Source organism: Aptenodytes patagonicus, chromosome 1, assembly GCF_965638725.1.
Source record: "Aptenodytes patagonicus chromosome 1, bAptPat1.pri.cur, whole genome shotgun sequence".
Lineage (NCBI taxonomy): Eukaryota > Metazoa > Chordata > Aves > Sphenisciformes > Spheniscidae > Aptenodytes > Aptenodytes patagonicus.
In genome coordinates, this window is record NC_134949.1 from 70,633,815 (window position 1) to 70,656,568 (window position 22,754).

At 39.0% G+C, this 22,754-nt stretch overlaps 1 protein-coding gene across 8 annotated transcripts in view; it reads left to right on the forward strand.

Moving 5' to 3' along the window:
• Positions 1-22,754, forward strand: part of BCL2L13 (BCL2 like 13) — an 80,676-nt gene that overhangs the window by 11,099 nt on the left and 46,823 nt on the right. For all 8 annotated transcript variants that reach the window (XM_076341785.1, XM_076341768.1, XM_076341803.1 and 5 more), the window contains 4 exons: positions 4,565-4,675; positions 5,645-5,801; positions 9,151-9,220; positions 15,195-15,338. In XM_076341785.1, coding sequence (XP_076197900.1) covers positions 4,565-4,675; positions 5,645-5,801; positions 9,151-9,220; positions 15,195-15,338 — 482 coding nt within the window. The remainder of the gene's footprint in view (positions 1-4,564; positions 4,676-5,644; positions 5,802-9,150; positions 9,221-15,194; positions 15,339-22,754) is intronic.

The window sequence follows — 22,754 nt, forward strand, 5'->3', positions numbered from 1 at the left end:
GGAGTGGCTGTTGCAGAGTATCTTGGTTTTCTTTGTACTCCATCCCTGTGTCTTCACTTACCCTTCATAGTACCTGTTGTTGGTCTGTAGGTAATGAAGGAGTTTCTGAGGTGTTTTTAGCTTAGGTGAGTAACTCGTTCCTTACAAACTTTCCTCTTAGGGCAAAACATACCTACTTTGGCTGAAAAGTCACAATCTGAAAAGCTACATTGTACATCAGACCGATCCAGGTCATGGTAACGGGAGAGCTATTTCCTGAACCGAGGCAAGGAAAGGGAGCTCTTGGGGTATGACTTGGAGGAGAAAGATGTGGTCCCTCCAGGCATGTGAATTCTCACTTAATTAAGCCTTCTCTCTGCCTACAAGATAATAGACAACTAGTTGGCAATGTTTTATCTCTTTTTGGTTCTTCATATTTTGGACTTTTTTAGTTTCTTTTAAATTGAGCCTTCTTACGGTTTATAAAGAACTTTTAAACATCTTTTAAAATCAAGGGCTACATCTGTGTATGGCTGTCTGTGTTCTGGAGTTTGCTGGGGTAATGGATATACTTTTCATTAAAGGAAACAGATGAATAAATTTGTAAAGAGATTTCTTATATTTTTGTCACTTCTCAGTACTTGCAGAAATTTTAGACGCTTTTTCTCATTGTTTTAAAAAATCTGAGATGTTAAAGAAATACTAGAATCATGCTGAAACTAAATTTTTAAGTCAATGTTAACTATACTGACGGTAATATAGAAACCTAGGAGAACTTGAAAACAGAGATATTAGTAAATTAAAACTACAAGCGTGAAAACAAAAAAAATCGGGAGGCATCTGTGACATCAAAGGCTTTCTTTTTCATTGACCCTGCATTCACTTGAACTAAGAAGACATAACAGCTTTTCAGTCTCTCCTTATAGTTGCTGTTGTCTCTTGTTAGCCGTAGTTTGAAACAAACACTGTAGTATCAGTGTTTGAAACAAACACTGTAGATGTGCCGGCTCTCTCGCTCAGCTGAATGACTTCCCATTCCTCCTCCTCCTGGGGTCAAACCTGGGGAATGGGTTAGTCTTTTATTGTTACTAAACTTCTGGAATGGCCTTATCGGTGGAGTTCTACTGAAGCGTTACTTTATTTAGTAGTCGTAACGCTGTCTGATTGTCAGTGATGCAGTGCTTGATGGACTTTTAGAATACGTTTTCCCCTACTTTGCAGGTTACCTCCAAATACCTGAAAAACAAGAACACACTTGTGCAAAAGGGAACATTTATTCCATAAATAGAAAGTATAATGCACTAACTTCTTCGTGTAAGACTGTGTAACAGAGGTTTGTTGTGTCTTTGGGCTGGGAAGAGGCCTTTCAGAGTCAGTTTACCAAAAGCCCGTAATAGGCAAACACGTTTTTTCAGCATAGGAAAGCATTCAGTGTTTATGGATCTTACAGGTACCATTTCTGGTGTGACCATTTGCATTATTAAACAACTAAAACATGGTTCTCATCTACTGGAAGCTATTTTTACTGTTTTATTCTACCTGTTTCCAAACTGACTTGGAAGTCGTCTAGAAGAGAAAAAGATACCGCTTGCTTAGGACCTTTGCTATTGGAATTGCTGTTCTCCAACATTGGGTGCAATTTTTGTTGGTAGGGGTAAACATAGAGGAGATGCAGAAAGCTGAAGTCCATTGATAATTAGGGGAATAAACAGTGCAAAGTCGCTGGTCTGGGAGGGGTAGGGTTTTGATGTTTTGGCACGACTGAATAGTCAGGTGCTATTGGAATCAGCAGCTGCTGCAAAGTTGTGGGTGTTACGAGATGGAAACCATTGACTGCAGCACTGATTATCTAAACAGCTCTTTTGTACACTGACAGCAATGGAATTTCTCCTCCTTCCATTTTCCGGGTGACTTATTATCAAGTATGACAGCTTGTCATGTGTGATCATCATCACATTAGTCCCGTGAGAACGGGTGCTCTTCTGAATAGCCTCATCCCTTCCATATACAGGGTGAAGCACAGGTTAAAATAAGAGTTGGTACTTGCATATACTTGTTGCACTTGACTGTGAAGCAATGGTTCAGTCATTCAAAGAGGCAACCTTAAAGGGACTGACAAGGCATTAGTAAGTGTCTGTTCATTAACCAAAAGGAGGAACAGTTTGCTCCTCTCTGGAATTTACTGTTCAGAGTGGCAAAGAGAGACTGTTTGAGAAGGGATTTAAGAAGCTAAATAAAGTTATTCTGAACATGGTGATGATGATCTAACTGTGTGGTTAAGTAAAATGGAATTAAACTGACTATCTGTTGTTCCTTTAAACTGTTCACATAAATAAACATAAACATTTTACACTGACTTGTACATTGGTTTAGAAAGATTTTGTCTCACAGGTATCTCTTGAGCGCTGAGTTTTTAAGCATTAGCATACATTCAGTGCGTTGATTCTGTGGATTTTTAACTTATTTTTCAAATGTAGGAGACCTTGCAAGCTTACTGTCTACTGTTTTTTTAAATACAGAAAATGCACAGTGTACTTTACTAGGCATTTGTGTGTATTAACTAGTATTGTTGCTTTTACGGTTTTCACACACTCTGGTATGAAAACTATTGATACTGTGTGTCCATTATGGAGGAAAGGGGAAGGCGATACACCACTTTAAGTGAGTTTAAGCAGATTTAAACAGAGATGAACCGAAGAAAATAGTTGTTCATAAGACCACCAAATTATGATTTAGTGTCTTCAAAACAGGCATGAAGAAAGACATGCCAGAAAGCTACATGGGGTATTGCAGAACTTACCTGAAGATTTGGATGTGAAATATAAGTGATGAGGAAGAAATGAAGTCAAATGATACCAACATTACAGATACAAATCCTTTCCCTTTTTATTTTCTTCAACTGAGTGAAGAACATCTGTAGAGCGGAATGATGTCTAGATACCCAGGTAGAGCTGTAGGCAATTGGTGTAGGTGCAGAGAGGGTAAGATAGGTTGGAGACTCATTAGTATTTGGGTGCATGAGTAAGAAACAGTGGACATGGGCAACGTTATCAGAAGGTCGGCCAGGAGATGGTGTTTAAATCATGGGCACGAGAGAATATAAAGCCCCAAAAAAGAATTATAAGGAATACTCAGAAGTAAGAGAACTAAGAAAATGTGTTTTGGGTAACCCAGTCACTGATACTGTTGAAAGTAGCAGAGTGCAGGGCTAATAAGGACTGATAATTGACCCAAAACTTAGGGAAGGAAATGGCTGGAAGGGGGATTACTTAGCAAAGGGAAGTTTTGTGGTCAATTTTATTTGTTTATTTATTTATTTCAGGAGTAAGTTGATACAAAATTTACTTCTATATTCGTGTGGATATAAGAGAGATCCATTTTATCTCCAAATAGGACATTTTAAGGAATTGAAAGAAAGGAAGAAGAAAATTTCAGTAGTAGGCTGTTGATTCAGTGATATTTGGTGAAAATAAGACAGCGGTTAATGGAACAGTTTTTGTAGTGTGCTTTAAGAATGGGATTTGAAGACAAGCTCGAAAGCTGATGGAAGAAATAAAGATGAGCAAACCCAAAGAAAAAGTAGCTAAATAACAAGAGTTTTGAGCTGGAACTCTGTCCCAGACATCTAGTCTTTCCATTAGTACCCATCCCATAAAGCAGTTACTTGAGTAGTTACCTTGCCATACGGCCTTATATTGGAAAGGTTGACATTCAGCAGGCAGTTCCTTAAAGATTCAAATGTTTTAAATACCTTGGCTTGTTTGGAAACAGTTTGTGCCTCTCTTTTGCTACAGTATAATAATTAAGATGATTGAGAGTCTATGTAATCCTGAATGATAAGGCTGAAACAACTTCTTGTTACCAAATATCTGGAGTCAGCACGTGGAATATGTATTCATGATGCCAAACCACGACATGTAGGGGATATGCAGCCATTTCAAATTCCTAAATTACTTCATTAGGAGATGAGAATTGACAATTGACTGACAATTTTGGGGTCCTTTGCCTCTATTGTTAGTTGTGAACATGGTCTTAAATTATTTCATTGTGGCCTGTAGACTCCTCATGAACAACGAAATGATGCACAGTTAATAGATTTTGGGACTCTTCACTGATGTCATTACATAGTTGCTCTCAGTATTTTTGTAGATTTTGCAGGCATCGATATCAATTTTATATTTTGCTACTAAAAATCAAGCTTATGCTATGTCTGCTTTGTTTTGGTGTAGTTTGATAATGAGTGTATTAATGACTGGTGCCTTAGTCTGATTTTGGTCTTAAATTTAAGATAAGATTGTTTTTAAAGCCGCTATATATTCTGTTTATGGCTTTACAGTTCTAATTTTTTTTTTTTAATATATTCATAATTTAAAGTACCTATTCTATCTTGAACAGGCCTGGAAGTTTATCTGTTTCTGGGTTCATATAATAAAACTTTTGTAATAAGTGTCCTTAAGGGATCATACTTTTTGCGTTGCTGTCTGAAATAGAACTTTCACCTTTATAGTTAATATTTCAATATCATGTTCCATTATCTACTTTATTTGAAATACTACATTTGAATAATTTCTCTGGTTTCTTTTAGGGACTCAACAACCGCTTATGGGACAACATGCTTTGGAGAAAGAGGCTTTGGAGAAGATTAAAATAGAAATTGAGGAGGAGCTAAAACATCTTGATGAAGAAATCTTGGAAGGTGCTCTTCAGATTTTCCCATTTCAATCAATAATCTCTATGCCCTATAATGGTGGTTAATTTGTAACAGGTACTCTAGTTAAAGAGATTTTTGGACTCATTGAATCTCTTTACCCTCCTCCCCCTGCAAGATTTCTACACATTGTCACATGAAATAAAATAGTTAAACGTTACCTTTTGGAGCAGTGGAGTCTAGCCAAAGCAAACAATTGAATGACATTTAATAGGCTACTATAAATAATGAAATGTAAGCAGCTCTTAAGCTGCTCCAGTTGATGACAGAAGTTAAATCATTCCTCAGCAGCTAACATACAGGGGAGTGTGGACTTAAACCATCTGATTTCTCACTTCCACCAGGTTTTATTTTTTGTGACATGCTTTGACGTATAGATGAGGCTTTTATAGGACTCCCAGCAAGGGATGATTTGGAAACAATCTTTGCTTTGCATGTGTGTTGCAAATTGGAAATCTGAAGTAGAAAGGCTCTAGATCTGTTTACGTTCATCCATACAGACCTTTCTTAGAAGTTTTAAATTGAGAAGGAAAAGGTTATATGAACAAAATATTATTTTAAAAAATGGTACTCTAATACTGCTGCAGATATGTCCATGTGTGGGCAAATTTTACTGTGGAAAAGAGGCTCTCTTGCTGCTCCATCAGGGTTCACATCAGCTTAAAATTGAGAATAGTTGCACATTCAGCTAACTTGCTGGTTAGGATGCAGTTGTGAAATAAGAGCTGGAGGGGAAATGTAGCTCAAAGTCATCTGTGACTTGTAAGTACCACTTCCAGAATGTATTTGGACCATACTTGTTTTACTACAATTTGTTCACAGCATGCTTTGACTATAGAGTTGTGATTTCTTTGTCCCTTACGTAAACTGTGTTAACTGGTGGGATAAGAAATCTGAGACTGTTGATGTTCTTATATGAATCTATTTTATTTTATTTTGTATACTTTTTTTTCTCAGCATTTACCACTACAGGATTTGACTGCCACACTTCCCCAGTGTTCAGTCCTGCCAATCCAGAGAGCTCAATAGAAGACTGCCTGGCTCATCTGGGGGAGAAAGTGTCCCAGGAATTGAAAGAACATCTGCACAAAGCACTGCAGAGCTTGCTTAGCAAGTGAGTCTCCATTTGCTTTTTCAAAGGGAAGGTGTTTCCTTTTGCATGGAAATGCATGTGACAGCTGCTGAAATGCTAAAGATGGGACTACATTTTGTATTGCATTTCTTTCTTTTTCAGTGTTCCTTTATCTGGCTGGTTTTTTGTTTTGTGTTGTAATGTGCAAATACTTCTTTGTGGTATTTGCTCTTTGCAGTAATGTAAGTCCTAAAATTTTTCTAAGCTTTTATCGTTGAACTTCTGAGACTAACTCAAGTAGTTTGAGTTGCTGGTGAAACTAGCAGCTGGCAGCTGCCAGTTGCCATTGCCAATTTCATGAATGCTGGGCTGTAGCCAGATTAACTTCTTTTACCTTATGGTTAAGAGTAGAGCTGAAGGTTTGTTTGTAGTCTGGCTCAAGATGAGTGGGAGAGTTTCCCTGAAAGGATGGTAGTTAGATGCTTTATGACCACCATTCAGGGACACATCTGAAGCAAATGTGGGCCCCTGGGCTAACCTTGGTGCCTTAAGAACTGTCCTTCTAGTTTAAGCTTATTGTTTAAATAGCACATTGTATGTGGCATGCTAGTATCTTGATTGTCTTTTGCAAATTGGTAAAATTGTTGTGATTGCTTGTTTTTCTATTATAAATTATCAGCTTGATTTTAATGGATCCACATGAACTACTTCTGGCTGTTCTGAGTGACCTCCAAAATGTATTTGTAGAGAGCTGGAGGTGGAAGGTGCTTCTTTAGGGACAGTTACATAAATGCAGTTGTGAAGGCAGCATTAGCAAATAGCTATCTGAGTCTATGTTTTGTGGATTGGTTTAAATAATACGGCTCAAAAGAAGCTGAGAATCTCTAGTACTACTCTTTCAGAGTTTGCGTAGCTGTTCATGAACTGTTTGAACAACAAGGTACTGGAAGCCTAGGTACCAGCGCCTAGTGTAAACTTTATGATGCATGGGGCTTAAGCCTTCTATACATGCATTGGAGAGGCATCTCATGCCCTCATGAAGGTAATACCCTTTATGGCAGACTTCTGGAAGATTACAAATTTGGAAGTCATTCCATCTGAACATCAGGAAACACCTTTTTACTGTGAGGGTGACTGAGCACTGGCGCAGGTTGCCCAGAGCAGTTGTGGAGCATCCGTCCTTGGAGATATTCAAAAGCTGTCTGGGCATGGTCCTGGGCAGCCTGCTGTAGGAGACCCTGCTTGAGCAGGGAGGTTGGACAGGATGTTCTCCAGCGGTGCCTTCCAACCTCAACCATTCTGTGATTCCTTAACTAGACCGTCTATTCCTTAACTAGCTCCCTAGTCAACAATTAAGGGTTGACTTCTTATGACCAATATAATTTAAAACTGACTGTTCAAAGTCAGGTGGGATAGGGCTTTGGGCAGCCTGATGTAGTGAAAGATGTCCCTGCCCATGATCTTTAAAGGTCCCTTCTAACCCAAACCATCCTATGATTCTATGACTCTGACCTGGATTTTGCAGCAAAGGTGCCATGTGACATCTGGCCAGACAGATGAAGATGCTTGTCTCTTTCCATGAGTCATCCAAGGGAAAAGTACACTCTGTCAACTCACCAGTTAACTTTCAGAAACTAATATATATATTGTCTGCTTCTATATGCAGTTTTTGTAGGGTCAAAAAGTAAGTTCCGTATTGTGTAAACTAACAATTATTTACCCACAGAAAAGAGGGGTACAGGTTTCTCCTTAAGTGGCAAAAGGTACGCTAGTGTGTTCCTCCAGAAATGGCAGAAGCTTATCTGCCTTTACAAGCCAGGCATTTGCCCCATGTGGCCTTACAAACTTAGTATCTTCTGAAGAGCTGAGGTTTTGGAAAATACCTCACTACACACTAAAAAAACAGACTGGCAACAAGTTGGAAAATTAGCAGTAAGTCCTGCAACCCATCCTTTTTGTGTGTCTAAAATGGTAAATTGAAGTAACAGCATTTAAAGTTTAAATGTCTTAAAGGTTGTAGATAATGGAGTATTGGCTGACTGTCTGACAGTGAGGGGTCATAACTGGTGCACTCTAGGTTGATTCTTTTTGGAGAGTTCCTGAGATAAGGTCTTTGAAAATTAAGTGGTTCTAGCTTGTTAGTAGCCTGATGTTCTAGGCTTCTTGTGTTTTCTATGGGAAAATACTTGCATTCTAAGTATTTATTTTTTTTATTTATATACGTACATCCATACATACAAAGTCTGAAATGCCTGTGAAAATATGTTGACACACATGTCTTTTTATAGGGCAATCTAGAGCTACTGTTTAATCTTTTGATAATATCCTTCCAGCTGTTGTTGCTCTTCTCATCCCACTGATTAATTTGGATTTGTGTTTTAAAGGAACTAATGTACCAAGGAAGTTAAGAGAATGCACTTAAAATGACGAACCCAAATTATGTTTTCCCCAGTGTGCTTTAACTCTCTTTTATCCATGTGTGCTACAGCTATTTGATGCAATATTTATTTATTTTGCTTATATTTGATATTTTCTTGTCCTCTTATATGCATATAAACAAGTATGTTACAGTACAGCAGACTGTTAGATCATGACAGGTTCTTGGAGTTCAGTAAGCAGTCTCTGTCCAACACCAGTTACCACTTTTTCCCTTAAACTAAAGTCTGAACTTACCTTCTGTCATGGTCTGGCTTTGGGGCAACTGCTTTTGAAGCAGTACGTCTTCTGCTGTCACTTGGCAGAAAGTCTTTATTGTTGCTGACTCTAAGATACTATATGATCTTGGAGGAGAGAGTACGGAAGAGGGGAATTTCATCATCCCAATTCAGAGAAGTAGAGATGTGATAAATCTAAAATAGAGGTTATCTACTGAAATACGAAGGGGTTTTTGTGATCAAAAGTGCTGTTTCTTGCAAATAAAGGCTTCAACTGTAGCATAATGTTAATGCAGTCAAGCAGCCTGTGTTGGTTTATAGCCTGTATTGTTTATAAAAATTTTACTCTGCATTGGCCTCTCACATATGAATTTCTTAGTGGAATTTTTTATCTTTAAAGTCTTAGACTATAAAAAACTATATGCAAGAGCTTAGAAATTTTGGTAGCATATCAGAGAACCTACTTATCTAATGTCCTTTAAGTTGTAGAGTATCAAATTACTATGAAATTCACTTAACCAATTATATGAAATTGTGTAACTGGGAGAAGGTGATGCCTTCCTGACCCTGTCTGGTGCTGGTGTTTTATGTCCTGAAACGTGAGACTTGTTAGCTTTTGAAAATTATTTGCTGTAATACATGTGAAAATAATTTGTTCTCTGGAAACTGAGAATTTTATTTTATTCTTGTTCTTTTGTTTCCTTTTATAACTTTCAGTGTTGGTTTAACTTCTGCAGGCCGGTGACATACCAAGAATATCGAGAGCGCACGCAAGAGACAGCTGCTCATGCCAGTGGATGGAACAAGGTACCCAATAAGTGACTTTCACTTTGATACCTCTCTCATTTATTTGATGTCCATAGTGTTTTTACTAGGTACAGCTATGCTTCACAGAGGACCAAGAATAAAAAGAAACCACTTGTTTTTAGTATGAAATAACTTTCATTCTCAGAATGGTAGATGTGGACATAATACATAGTTTTTAGATAATTTAGCCAGAAGTTATCTAATGTAAGTATTAGGTGGATCTTCCTTTATTATAGTAAAATGAAAAGTTATAGTTGTTGCTTGACATAATTTTTTAAAAATAATCATTAAACATTTTTCAATTCTCAAGAGAGATTTATTTCTTTAGCAGTTTTGTAATGAAATCTGAGACAGATGTTTTTGTAATATTTTTCTACTGTTTATTTGCTCCCATCTCAGGTTCAAAATACATGTAAAAAAAAGTGCTAAACGTGGTGAAAATGAAAATTGAATAGTATCTTCACAATATTTAAATTGTTCAGAAAACATTAGGATGGTGTGCCTACCTACCTGATTTCAGGAGTAGTTAACTTAAATGATATGAAGCTTCTTTTTAAAACAATATGCAAATCTGTAAATGAACTGCAGCATCTTTTTAAAACAAAATGCAAATCTGTAAATGAACTATCTTATAATAATTTTAATGTAGAATGAGTAGAATTACTGTTCCCAGATCCATCTTTCATTATCATGCAAATTCATCATCTTAATCATTCTCTGATGGGTTCAGTGGGCATCAGAAAAAGAAGGAAAGAATGAAATAACTATTTGCAAATTTAATCACAAATTGAGTGTTAAAATTTAGTCTTAAATATAAAACGGAACAAGAAATCTTTTTTTCCTCTTATATTTTTTTTCCAGAAATACTTTTCCTTAACTAGATTTCCCTGCTTACTTCAGAAACTGATCATCTAACCAAGGGTGTGGGCATTTTTAAAGCGGTTTATTAAACATTGCTTCACAAGTTACTGCCCATGGCTCCAGTAATTATAATTGGGGTGTGTGTGCTTTCAGTTTATCACCTTGTGATTCATAGCATTTTAGTTCAAACAACCATGAAATCTGATTATCAGGAAGGTGGCTTAAGCTAGCACATTTTACTTTTCAGTTGGTGAAAACTAAAAACAAGCATAAAACCAGTCATTGTGGCTCAGCTGGAAAGGGAGGAGGTGGATGGAGCTTGTCAGTTGCCTACTGCATCTCCATATGCTATTGGTACACACCTCTTGAAGATACAGCCCTGGGTAGATGGATCAGCCGCATTTGGGGGTTTATGATTCAGCCTTCATTGCTGCTACATTTGTGCAGCCCCTGTGGCTAGTGGATTTTGGTCCCCATCAGCTTGTGATTGAGAATATCATCCAGAACATGTCTTTGTCATCATCTTTGCTTACCCATAACATTTGTTGCTACCAAACTTATAGTCCACAAGCAAACCAGAATGGAAATTTCGTAGAATAATACAGCATCTGTTTGTATTGGTTTTGTGGTAGCCTGATGCTTCAGGAATGCCTAGCAGTTCCTTTAATAATACTTGTTTTGAGGAGATGGAATACATTTATGTTGGTTTCATTTCCTTTTAAGTGCCTTTATCATCTTAATCGGAATCATATTTTATAACAGAATAGATGGAGAAATCTTTCCTCCAACCGCAACCTAGCTTAATTTTCACTCTAAAGAAGAAGCTGTTAGAAAAATAATTTTTAAAAGTAGCTATGAATAGACATAGTGTTAGGTCTAATTAGCAGGCATACAGCAGCAAAATGAGGCTGTGCTGGCCTCAAGTTTGTGAAAATCTGAAGGATGTATATTTAAATTGATTCTATTGGGAGAACTGAAGCTTACTCCCTTTTATGACTAGATAATAAGAAAACATAAAACTAGGTGAGCTAGCCTAACAGAATAATAAATCACTCCTCGTTACATGCTCACGGCCGTTACATATCCTATAGTTCTTGGGTGGAGCAGAAATTGAAGATGGACGGTAGCTGTGGCAGATGTCAAAGGATTAAAAATGTGGAAATACCTTCCCACAGACAGAATTCTGTGTGATCAAGGCTTATGGTTTGATCCAGACTAGAAGAAATAAAACAACTGAAGCTAGTAGATTAAATGTGTTTTCAGTTACATGTAAGCTGTATCTGTTGTGCTCAGTAGTGGCATCTTGCACAGCAAGATGCTCTTTTTGCTTTCAGTAGCCTATGAACTAGTACATAAAATCTCACTTTAAATTTCTGAGCCTTTGCTGTTGTAGGTATGTAGTACTATACATATGTATGTATAAAAGCTCCACCTATTTAATCTATTGAATGTGATGCACTCAGAGGGCCCCACTGATCACTTAAAGGCCCGGTATCTCTGCGGCACGGAGCAGACTCAAAGTAGTCTTTGCAAATCTTCCTTGATGTTATGTGTATGAGAGACATGGCATACAGGTAAGCATGTACTTCTGGGAGGTACTGGATTACTTAGCTGGCTAGCTGGTTGGAGTTTGAATGTGGACCAAGGCTTGATCTGTCTGGTTTACAATTGGGAAGGTGTCATTTTTAGTCATACCAGTTTTCAAAGAACCTATTCATTATACAAGCATGAGCAGAAAGAAGACACTTCTAAATATAGCTGTTATTTTTTCCATTTAAAAATGTGGATCTTTTCCAGAGTGCAGTGGTATGTTTGAACTGCTGAAGAGATTTGGTTAACTGACTAGCACATGGGATGTAAAGGAATGTTTTCAGTCACTAAAACATGAATATCGATCTGAATGAGGAAATATTGCAGGCTAAACTAATACATAGGAACATCAGTTCTTCTGTTAACATCCCAAGCAAAGTTTACCCACAGACATTAGAAGTGCTGGTTCTCAGTAAAAAAATTTCAGGAAAAGAAACTATTTCATAGAATCATTAAGGTTGGAAAAGACCTCTAAGATCATCGAGTCCAACCATTGACCCAACACCACCACGCCCACTAAACCATGTCCCTAAGCGCCACATCTACACGTCTTTTCAATACCTCCAGGGATGGTGATTGAACCACCTCCCTGGGCAGCCTGTTCCAATGTTTAACCACTCTTTCAGTAAAGAAGTTTTTCCTCATGTCCATTTCATATATTTCTCAGAAATTGTGATGTGAAAATAATAGGTGTGATGTTGGATTCTGTAAAGAAAAGGAGGAGTCTTCACCTTTATTTGAAATAAGGCTCTCATTAAAACAAAACAAAATCAAAACCACCTCAAACTTAGGGCAAATTATATTTCTGTAATAAAATAAATGTAATAAAAATTTGAAATACTCCACTGTTGAGTTTTTATGCTTTTTGCTTAAAATTGAATATTATGTACGTACTCCAAAATACATAATCCCACTATTATGCATCGGATAAAAGGATAACAAATACTGATATTGAGAGTGAACTGAACTGGTAAGTAGGTTAGCAGTCACGTTAATGTCCCATTTTTACTGATTATTGGAGCCAAAGAGTAATACAACAAAAATGTAAGAAATAATCATGTAAAGAATTAGTTGAATTTTATGTTGAAATAGCCAAAAGGTACACAGAAGTGGCAGTTACTTTGGATATAGCTTCTTCAAAGTCTCTGAACTTTCTTTGTAATAATTTTTTTTTTGCATACAGTTAAATTTGTAATATTGTACTATGGGATTGCAATAGTATAATTGACAGAAATCTTTCATTTACACAACTAATCAGAAATCTTCTGATAGTAAAGTTTGTTTTTTTTTTAATGAGTCCCTAGAAGTTTTCTCCTGCCAACTGTTTTGTGGCATGCTGTGCTTGATACTGTGTATGTTTTTCTTAAGTCAAAATGTAAATAGCCCCTAGCATTCCTTCCCAGGCATACTGGTGGAAGGAATTGCAGTTGCTTTGAATTGCTAAGGCTATATTTTTACTTTGGTCTAGTTAAATCTCATCACCATTCACATAGCTACTCTTATGTACAGAAAGCTGTTGTTAACTTTTATGGAAGTACTGTGAAGGTAATTTCTTTCATTAATTTAGGGACAGCATCATGCAAACCTGTTGCTGTTCCTACTGGTCTCAAAGGTAGAAGTGTCAATAATTTCAGTGGGAAAGGAAAATGAGGCAGTGTTTGTTGGTCTGCATGGGGCTGGATATGAGAGTTTGACTTTGGTCAAAGGCCTGCAAAGGCTTGCTAAATTTGGGAGGAGTGGATGGATTAAATATTTAAGCTGGCTAAGGAAGATGGCAACAATCATGTTCAGTGTGCCAACATTTGAGCACCTTCATTTCCTAGGCAGCCTTTTTTTGCCTTTGTTTCTCTTGCCTTCAGCTTAAAGTAAATGTCAAATATTTTGAATCTCAGTGTTGATGCTGTTGTAGAGTTATGTGGGTGTGCCCAAAGCCTCTGAAAGATGCCCAGTCTTGACAGCATGCTTTTTTTTCTTTGATCCAAAAAGATTGAAGTTTCTTCTGACACTTACCTTATCTTGACCTGCTCCTTATGTTTATGCACTGTAAGCTTGCACCTCTTCTGCCTCCGAGTTGAGATTAATGACAAGAAACTCAAGAAACCCCAAGGCTTTTAAAATTCAAGCACCGTCTCGTTCCTAGTTAAGTGACTGCAGTGTTAACTGTTCATCCCAGAAAAAAAGTACTATAACCTGTCAGCCATAGTATTGGATCTCTCAGTTGTTAATCAGCTGGAACAACTTAAATTTATCAGATTACAGACATTTTTAAGGCCCCGTCTGTTTTTAGTGGTCCATCTCAGTGTGAATCCACCATGGATTTAGTACAAATCTCAAACCCAGCCTACTTTTCCTATTTGTCTTCCTCTAGTTTTGCATCCTAAGGTGTGATTTCTGGGAATAGTAATGGAGGATATTTACAGAAAATAGGAAGGAGGAGGAGACTGGGAAAGGAAGGAGGCATCTGGAGTTCAGTCTGAGCAGTAGTATTAGCCTGCATCTACCTTGTGCAGCTGGGAAACAATGTTCTTATTTGCACAGTGAATAGATGTGCAATGCAGTTGTCGCAAACTAGGTGCAGTAAAACTTACAAATATTTTTCTTTTGTATCATAATAGCACTTTTTCAGATGCTAATGACTGCAATTCATACCAGTTTCCTGAACTTGGAAAAGTGCTGCATATAAGCTTTGCCTGGAGGGCCGCTTGTGTCCTCTAGGAGAATAAATTTAGAGTTTAAAAGTTCAACTGCAAGTTGTTCAGGCAAACAAAAACATAGTTTCAGAAGGAAGTGTCTAGAACTGTATAATATGAAGGAGGTGGGTTCACAGAGTCTTGCATCTTCCAAAGCAAATCACATTTGGGTTAAGGCTGAGCATTCAGTGAAAGACAAAAGGTTTGGAAGGAGGAATGGGAGTAGGAAATGAGGGAGAGACTTCCGTATGTGTTAAATTTGGCATAGGAGGGAGAGTTTAACATGGGGAGGAGTTTGTGTTTGTCATTTTAAACATGTGTGTAATGTTATGCTGCTGGGAGGAGTTGTTTGTTTCTGTCCTGTCTGAAAGGCAAGTGTGAACTTCTGAAGAGACTGTCTAGTGCAGTGTATCTATTCAAGAATGTATATGAGTTTGCTGTTTAAATACAATTTGGATGCATATCCCTTCAAACTATTTATAATGTTGCATCTTTCCACTTCTGGAGTAGCAAGTTCTGGACCTGTTCCGCTTCTTTACCTGAACCTTGTGTTGGAAAAAAATGGAGCTTAAGAAAGCACTGCAGTCCTGTTCTGTGAAACTCTAAAGTTAGGCTAGGCTGTGGTGTTTTGCTTATCAGATTAAGTGCTTCTTTCTTACTGAATTGTATTGTGTTTCTGCCTTATGTCTTCACGAAAATGAAGTGTATAGTCCCTGATATCTTTGGACTTGTAGATTCAGACCTTTTCTGTGGACCACATGAATTCTTCTGTTTTACCTACACAGTAGTTGATAATGCTTTCTGTATTTATTCACAATTCTTGTTTTTTGAAGGTCTTGGTACCCCTGGTTCTGCTACAACAATTTCTGATGGAGTTAACCAGACAGGGCCAGGAACCACTGAGCGCACTTGTGAACTTCGGGGTGACATATCTAGAAGACTATTCTGCAGACTATATCATTCAACAAGGAGGATGGGTAAGAAGACAATGTTTAATTTTCATACTTTGTTCAAAGCTTATTTCTAAGTGTGATACTAGTCTTAATAGGAGCGAAAGCTAAGAGGCATTGCTAGAAGTAAGCAGATGAGAGAAGGAATGCCCCAGAAAAAGCAAAAAAAAGGCAGGACGTCAGGACCATATAGTTGGAAAGGGATCTTGGGCAGTCATCTATTTCACTTCTCTGCCCCAAGGCAGAACTGACTTTTACCCATTCATTTCTGATGTTGACATTAAAGACCAATGTGATTGGACTCCACAATTTCCCCGGGCAGTCTGTTCCAGTTCTTTGCATGTCTGGTTTGCTGGATTGCCATTGAAATCAAAGAGGTCCTCAGATGTTAAATAACAACTAGTTTTCATACACTGTGTGTTAAGATGCTAATATGTTGCTATATGGTGAGCTTTTGTTTGTATGTTCTTTCCTGTTAATATACATACAGAATTGCATTTAGAAGCAAACACCCATAACGAGATACTGTGCCTGAGAGGCTCATCTTTTTAGTATTATCTTCATACTCTGGTGACTGCTGGAAATGGTAGTACGGTTTTTTTTCCTCTTAAATTTCAGAGGGCTTTTTAGCAGTAAGTAATTGGGGAACACTTCATACAGAAATGTCAGTAGCTACAAATTTATTTTTATAATAAGTGGTAAAATAGCTAATGCATATTGGATTTTATAGCTATATAGGAACATGGATAGAATGAGCAATCAAGATTTCTTTGAGCTGCGTTTCCTTGTGGAAATCTTCAATTCACGGTAACCAATGTTCCTGAGTCATGGCACGCTGAGAAAGTTTCATTTAAAAATACATCACAGAGGCAGCTCACAGCCCATGAGCTGGGTCTTGAAGGTAGAACTGTGCTAAAGGAGGCTGAGCTTCAGATTACTCGGTTTGGGAAGGATGCCAGATTTGAATGGAATTAATCTGGGATTAGTGAAATGGCTCCAGCAAGTTGATTTAGTCTAAAAAGAAAAGCTGTTCAGGAAAACCCAGTGATTAAAAAGTGCTAGTAGGAAAAATCTCATTCAGACAGCTTCTCATATTTCAGGACTTTACCTGAAGGTTTTTTTTTTGAGTAGTTTGTTCCAGAATTTCTGTACTTCTGCACCTTCCTATATCTTTTCCCTTCCCAGCAATTGTGGATAATAGTTTTCAAAGCCTTCAGGTGGGATTGTTTGTCTTTAATGGACAGAAACACTGACATCATGCTGCCAAATGACCTTAGGTCATTTGATAAATGCACTCACATTTCAAAGTATTTTCATCACAGGGAAGGTCTGTCCTTGCAGCTTTAAGACAGATGGATGTTAGTGGTATTTTGCTCTTCTGCTTTTTTTTTTTAACCTCAGAAAAGGCTGCAGTCTGTTCTCTAGCCCCTATTTGAGGCCTGCGATAAACATACTTAATACAGTGCAAAGCCTCTGAAAACAAGCAGCTTTCCAGCATGGCCTCCAAGGGAGAGGGCTGTGCTTTGTGTTTGTGTGACTGTGCATGTATGTACAGGTCTGGGTAGTCGGTGTTTAATGGGCTACGAGCTTGTCTGTATACATCCAGTCAGGCATAAAATCAGACTGACATAAGCGGTACAGCAAACAAGCCAGAGCTATTTTTGAAACAGCAGAAGAGGCGAGGAAAGAGACAAGGTGATGAAAATCCTTTCCAGCTGAATTAATGTAGCTGCACTAACTCTTTGTGAGTTGCTCTGGGGATGGGGTTGGGGACCCATTGGGCTTGTGGCTTTATGTGGAGGAAGGGAATACATGGTTTTACTGTTTTGGGGCTTTTTTTTCCCCCTGTAAGGAAAATGTTCATTTTTACTGAGTGGCATGCTTCTTGGTTTGTTCCAAGTCTGTGGGATGGTGTTCTGGGGATGGCAGTGCTGGGAGCGGGGTGTGGGGTAAGGCTTGGGAGAGTTTGTGTTTCTGAGAAGGGCCGGAAAAGAGCTGCCTGGCGGGCTGTGAGCTATCTCGCAAGTGTTTTGCATTTTTTAAGATAAGCATCTGCCACAGAGGCTCTGTGTGCCCGACCAAGTTGTCAGTAATACTTTGCTAGAGCCATAAGGACAATGTGTAAACCTGGGAGTCTCCAGTGAATTATGTTGCTGTGACAGTAAGAGGTTCAATTTTTGTGTTATTCAGGAGCGGTGTGAAGATCGGTCTTTCCTACAGCTGCTAAGAGCTTACTTAAAACTGAGAAGATACCAGAATAGCCTGTCTGTTTTTTCATGGATCAGGAGCAGAGGAGAGCTTCACAGGAGTCAGCTTTTCAGGGGCAGACCTGAAAAATTCTGTAGTGTCTCTGGTGCTGTCTCTTCCCTTGGCACCACATAATTTGGGGTCTTCCTCCATTTTTGGATTGAAGTCAACCTTTGCCAGGAGGGAAGTAGCCAGTCGAAGGTAAGGGGTCAGCTGAGCCCTTCCTATGCCTCACTGCGGATCTGCAGAGTCAGAATTTTACGGAGCTGTGTCATCCAGTGGGACCACTTGCTGTGTCATGCTGTGCAGCCACGATGCGGCTGGAAAAGCTACCGAGGTTCTGCATGTATGCAAGACTTCAAGTTGTTTTGTGGGCTCGGGAGGCTTGTAGGTCCAGGAAAGCATCTGATTGAGGATGATAGACAACAGTTAACTAGAAGAGAAATTGCTAGCTCAAGGGAATAAAGGTTGATAAATTGGATAGCTACGCAGTAGATTTCAAGAAATTGGCTTGGCTTGTGAGGAATGGGAAATTTGGGATACTAGAGGTAGAGCCTCTGAGATGAGAAGTCGCTTTTTGATTTTTCATCCCAGTCCTGCAGAGATAGGGTGATGAGATGGTGTGTTGAAACAATGAGTGTTCCCCTCCCATTCTCCTTCAGGCACTAAAATTGTAATTCAGCTAACTTTTCATGGTAGGGTGGGACTGGGATGTAACGGTTGGTTGGTTGGTGAGGGAGTGGCTGGCATATTTTTATGTTCAAGTGCATACAATATTTTGATACTGTGATTCTGGCCGTTGTGTATGCTGTTTCCCTTCCCCTTGGTCTGTTTTACTGCTTTAGGGTGAAAGTCTTCCAAGTAGGAATGTCTGCAGTGTAGTGCACGTTGTGTTTGGATGCAGTTGGCAACATAATCGTGAATGAAGAGATGAAATGACGACTCCATCTAGTTTACAATCCCTTAGATTTGCAGGTAGATGCAAGTTGAGTTTGGAGGACTGTAGGAAAGCAAAGAAATCTTGCTTTCTTCTGGACAGTCTCTCACTAATTACAGCGACAGGTTTGGCTGCAGCTCTTACATTTACGCTGCTTGACTGTAAGTTTTAGTGTAATCTCTCTTTTGGAGCAGAAAGCACGTTTGGCATTCCAGGTTCTCTAAATAGCCACACGTGGGGGGACACATTTCTTCCTCCTGACTCTCTGTTTTGAACCTAAATGGTCATACTAAGATCTCGTTCCCTTATTGTTTTGAACCGTCGCAAACCAATTCCCAGCCTGATTTAGCAGTTGCTTCGTTCTTCTCTTTCCTGAAAGCAATGTTAGGGCTCAACAAACCGACATGCAGTGTACATGCTCTCCCCTCCCTTCTCCTCCTCTCCCCTCCCTTCTCCTCCTCTCCCCTCCCTTCTCCTCCTCTCCCCTCCCTTCTCCTCCTCTCCCCTCCCTTCCCTCCTCGTACCTCCCCTCCCTTTTCGCTCTGTCTGACTTCTCCAGGGCTGAATGCTGCTGCATCAGAAGCAATTCTTGGTCTCCTGGAAAAGTGCACAGTAAGGCCAGTCAGTTGGTAAGGATTTTTTTTCCTCTTCCTTTCCCACCCCTCCTCCCAAATAATTTATTTCTTCTCAAGCTCTGCAGATCCTGTTTTCCATGGTTAGGTTTCATATATGTTGAAATAGTCTGGGAATGTCTATAAGGAGGAAAAAGTATGAAATTACTTGGAAGCTAACTGCTTTTTTTTTTTTCTTCTCAGATTCACATTCATGTTACAAGCTCATCTGCTTTTCACTTGTTTTTCAAATAAGCGAAATAAGTGCGTGCAGTCAGTGTTTATTGGTATTCAGTTAATAACCTTTCTTCTCTCAGTCAGAGGCTGGTATTTGTATTTCTGACCCGTAGCTGAAATTGTTTCTGCCTTCCCAGGGTTCTTGTCTCATGATGTTCGGACCTGGATTTGAATTTAACTAGTTATTTGCCCATGTTGAAGAGAGTAAAAGTAAATTTGCTTGAAATATGCGTAGCGTTTACAGTTTCTTATCTCAGCCTTAGAAGAGTTGTTCTCTGTTTCCAGTGTTTTGTCTTGGGCTTTTCTGGCAGCTTTGACATTTTCTTTGCTGCTGGTGATTGAATAATCTGCGTACTAGAGTCTGTTAACAATCTGGAGGAGAAAAAGAGTAGAGAGACACTTGTCATCCTGGGGAAGCGAGGCAGTCAGTTTGCGCTACTGGAGGTTAAAATCTCCTTCTGCAGTGGTCCAGGTGTCTGCCTTGAGAATGACAGTGCAGAAATAGAGAGACGTGCTCCACTGGAGGAGAAATAAGTAAGTTTAATACGGTAGAGATGCGAGAAAGGGCAATCTAATTGGAGAAGTTCTAGAAAGGAGTTTTCCTTTCAAAATGATTATACTTTATGCTTGTATCATGGAACACTGCAGTGAAACATCCACTTTTATTTGTATGTAACTTCTTTGGTACAGTAATAGATTTTTTTATTTTTTAGGCCCTATGGCTGAAGGAGAAGGAACTTAAATGGTCAAGGAGCAACTATATCTCCTTTCTTTTTTCCCTTCCAACAACTTCAAATCGGTCTGTCTGAAGAATTGGTCTCTAAATAACTGAATTTACTTCAATTTAAACCAATAAGGCTGAAACCTTAAAGGGTGTTGCTTTGGTGCTGACTCTGCAGGTAGTAGAGGTTATGTTGGAGGGCAGGGGAAGGAATAGGATCATTTCTGCAGGCTGTTCTAGCTAAAGCGTTCCTTGGAGGGGATGAGAGCAGTGGCTGCAATATTGGTGTGGTTTGATTTGGTTCACACGACCTTCTTTCCTTTTTTTTTTTTTTGTTTCCCTTAATAAAAAGTACAGTCCTATTTGTGGACTCTGCTCTGTTTTTCTTGGCTCCACCTATCTTGACAGTTTCACAAAGATGAATGCTACAATAAATGCCTAGGGCTTTTTGTTACTTTTTTTTTTTTTAATGTACTGTTCTAGATCTGGTGTTATCAGCTGCCCCTTTTATAATCCATTTCTCTGAAAGATTAGTGGGGTAACGCTGTCAGGTCTGACTTCAGTGACGGTCTGAAGAGGCATGGCATAGTGGGGCTGCGGACGGAGGCACAAGAGTGGATGGAACTGCAGCCCGGTCGGTGCAGGTGGGAGTGAAGTTGTCCCAACCCCAGCAGCCGTCCGTGGGCACAGCTTTCCCCTGCTCAGCCCTCAGCACAGGCAGCACTTCACCACAATAGAGGCTGCTCCTCTATTATAGCTAGAAATCATATGACAAGCGCATTCCCAGCTCTGGGGAAATCTGTTATTGTGGGAAATTTGCTTATTTCCCCAGAGGGAGATCTCTTGGGATCCCTGGACACAGACCAGTTCATCACTCCTTGCATTTTGTTTTTCAGACGCTAGATTTTAAGCACAGATGCATTTGATGGGTTCCTAGTACTCATACTGTCTCTGTGATGCTGTCGATGCGAGGAAAGTAATGACTGAACCTCATTTCTCTCTGTGATAGGTTATGTTACAAGATAAAGTCAGTACTCTCGCATAAGAAACTTCCTAGCTGTGTTGACTGTTTGGAATTTCTTATCATGGTAAAGATTGCTCTCCTGGAATGTTTGCGTTCTGCCAGCATTTCCTCCTGTGCCTCAAGCCACTTGGGGTGTCCAATCCCCACGTTTTCTTGGGGATTTTATGTGGGTCTGTTTATTTTCAGGGGGAAAAAAAAAGTTCAGGGAACATAGATACTTTTTCCCGCAAGGTGGCACTCCTCTCTGACCTGTATACAGAATTTTTGCTTCTACTGGACAAAATCAAGATCTGGGGTGTATGGGTGGCTTATTGGGCTGTATAGCTTTTCTGGGGGCTTTTTAGCATCTTTGGAGATGAGTTTTGTATGAGTTGCCTATCCACATCATTCCTTTTGTGGTAACAGACTTAACTGTTGCCTGCCTGTTTATACTTCTCTAAGAACTGAACCAGAGACACCAGTCGAGCTTTTCAGAACGCTTAAAACAAAACTAAACCAAACCCTAGAAGAATACACACAGCATCCACAGCAATTAGACATAGTCGATTTGCATGTGTATGGTCTCCTGAGCTTACAGGGCAGGGCTTTCAAAGTCTTCTTTAAGATGCAGTAAATGCTCTGTTGGACACCTTAATGGCGATCTCTTTCCATTCATTAGCTAATAACATCTCTATTACAGATTCAGTATGTACTACTATTCCTTCTATTTTTGTAGGAAAAAAAAGTTACTTTTATCTTTGAGACATTCAGAATATTGATTTGAGTATCTATTTCCACCAGAAGCAGCTTTACACAAATCAGGCTGAAATTATTATTCTGGTAAATAAGGATTTTTTTTTTTCTTATGTGGAGTTAGTTTTTGCTGTTTAGCAAAAATAACTACTATAGTTAGTAAGTCAGCTTGTTTGTATACAATTAATAACAGACCTATTAGAAAACTATGAAAAATAGTATAGTCATCATGAGAGTCAGTTTCCAAGTCTTTTTTTTTCCTTATGTTTGCTGTCTTTAAATCATAATTGAAACTTGACAGGTGTTTTTAAGTAGCAATTTCCTACTATATGTTAAAGGTTGGTAGCGTTCTGAATCCACTGCCGAGAGTGTTTTTCAGCAAGGTTCAGATTATTGACACTGGCAGGACTACAGCTGAATCCAAACTGATGGGTTCTACTTATTGGAGGAGTTTTCAGATTTTTTTTTTCATTATTTTGTTACCAGTTTACAGTTGTCTAGTGTAGCTCACCCTGCAGCATAATGGCTATAACCTATCCTGAGGGCTAGTCCAGCACATTCGTTAAAAGTGATTTCTGTCAATTGCAGAAGTCTTGTGGAACATTTCTACAAGTCAAACCCCATAGGCTGAGGACAGTGACTGACTTCTAGAGCTCCTTTTTGAGGTCTGCAAATGCCACCTCGACAGAATTAAGTCGATCTTCTCCTCAAGACTGCCTCATGTGCTGTGGACCATCCTTGTTGAGTTTAGCCAAGAAGGGAACTATCCAGTTCTCACCATAATTTGTGCCAACGCTTCCCTCAGGTGGCAGTGGTTGGGATCAGGAGTGGCAGGGTGCTGCGGTGAGGGACTTACTCTTGCTTCTCTAGACATACATGATGTGGTTCTGTAAGTATGCTGGATGAGGAAAAACACTCCAGATTTGCAAGTCTC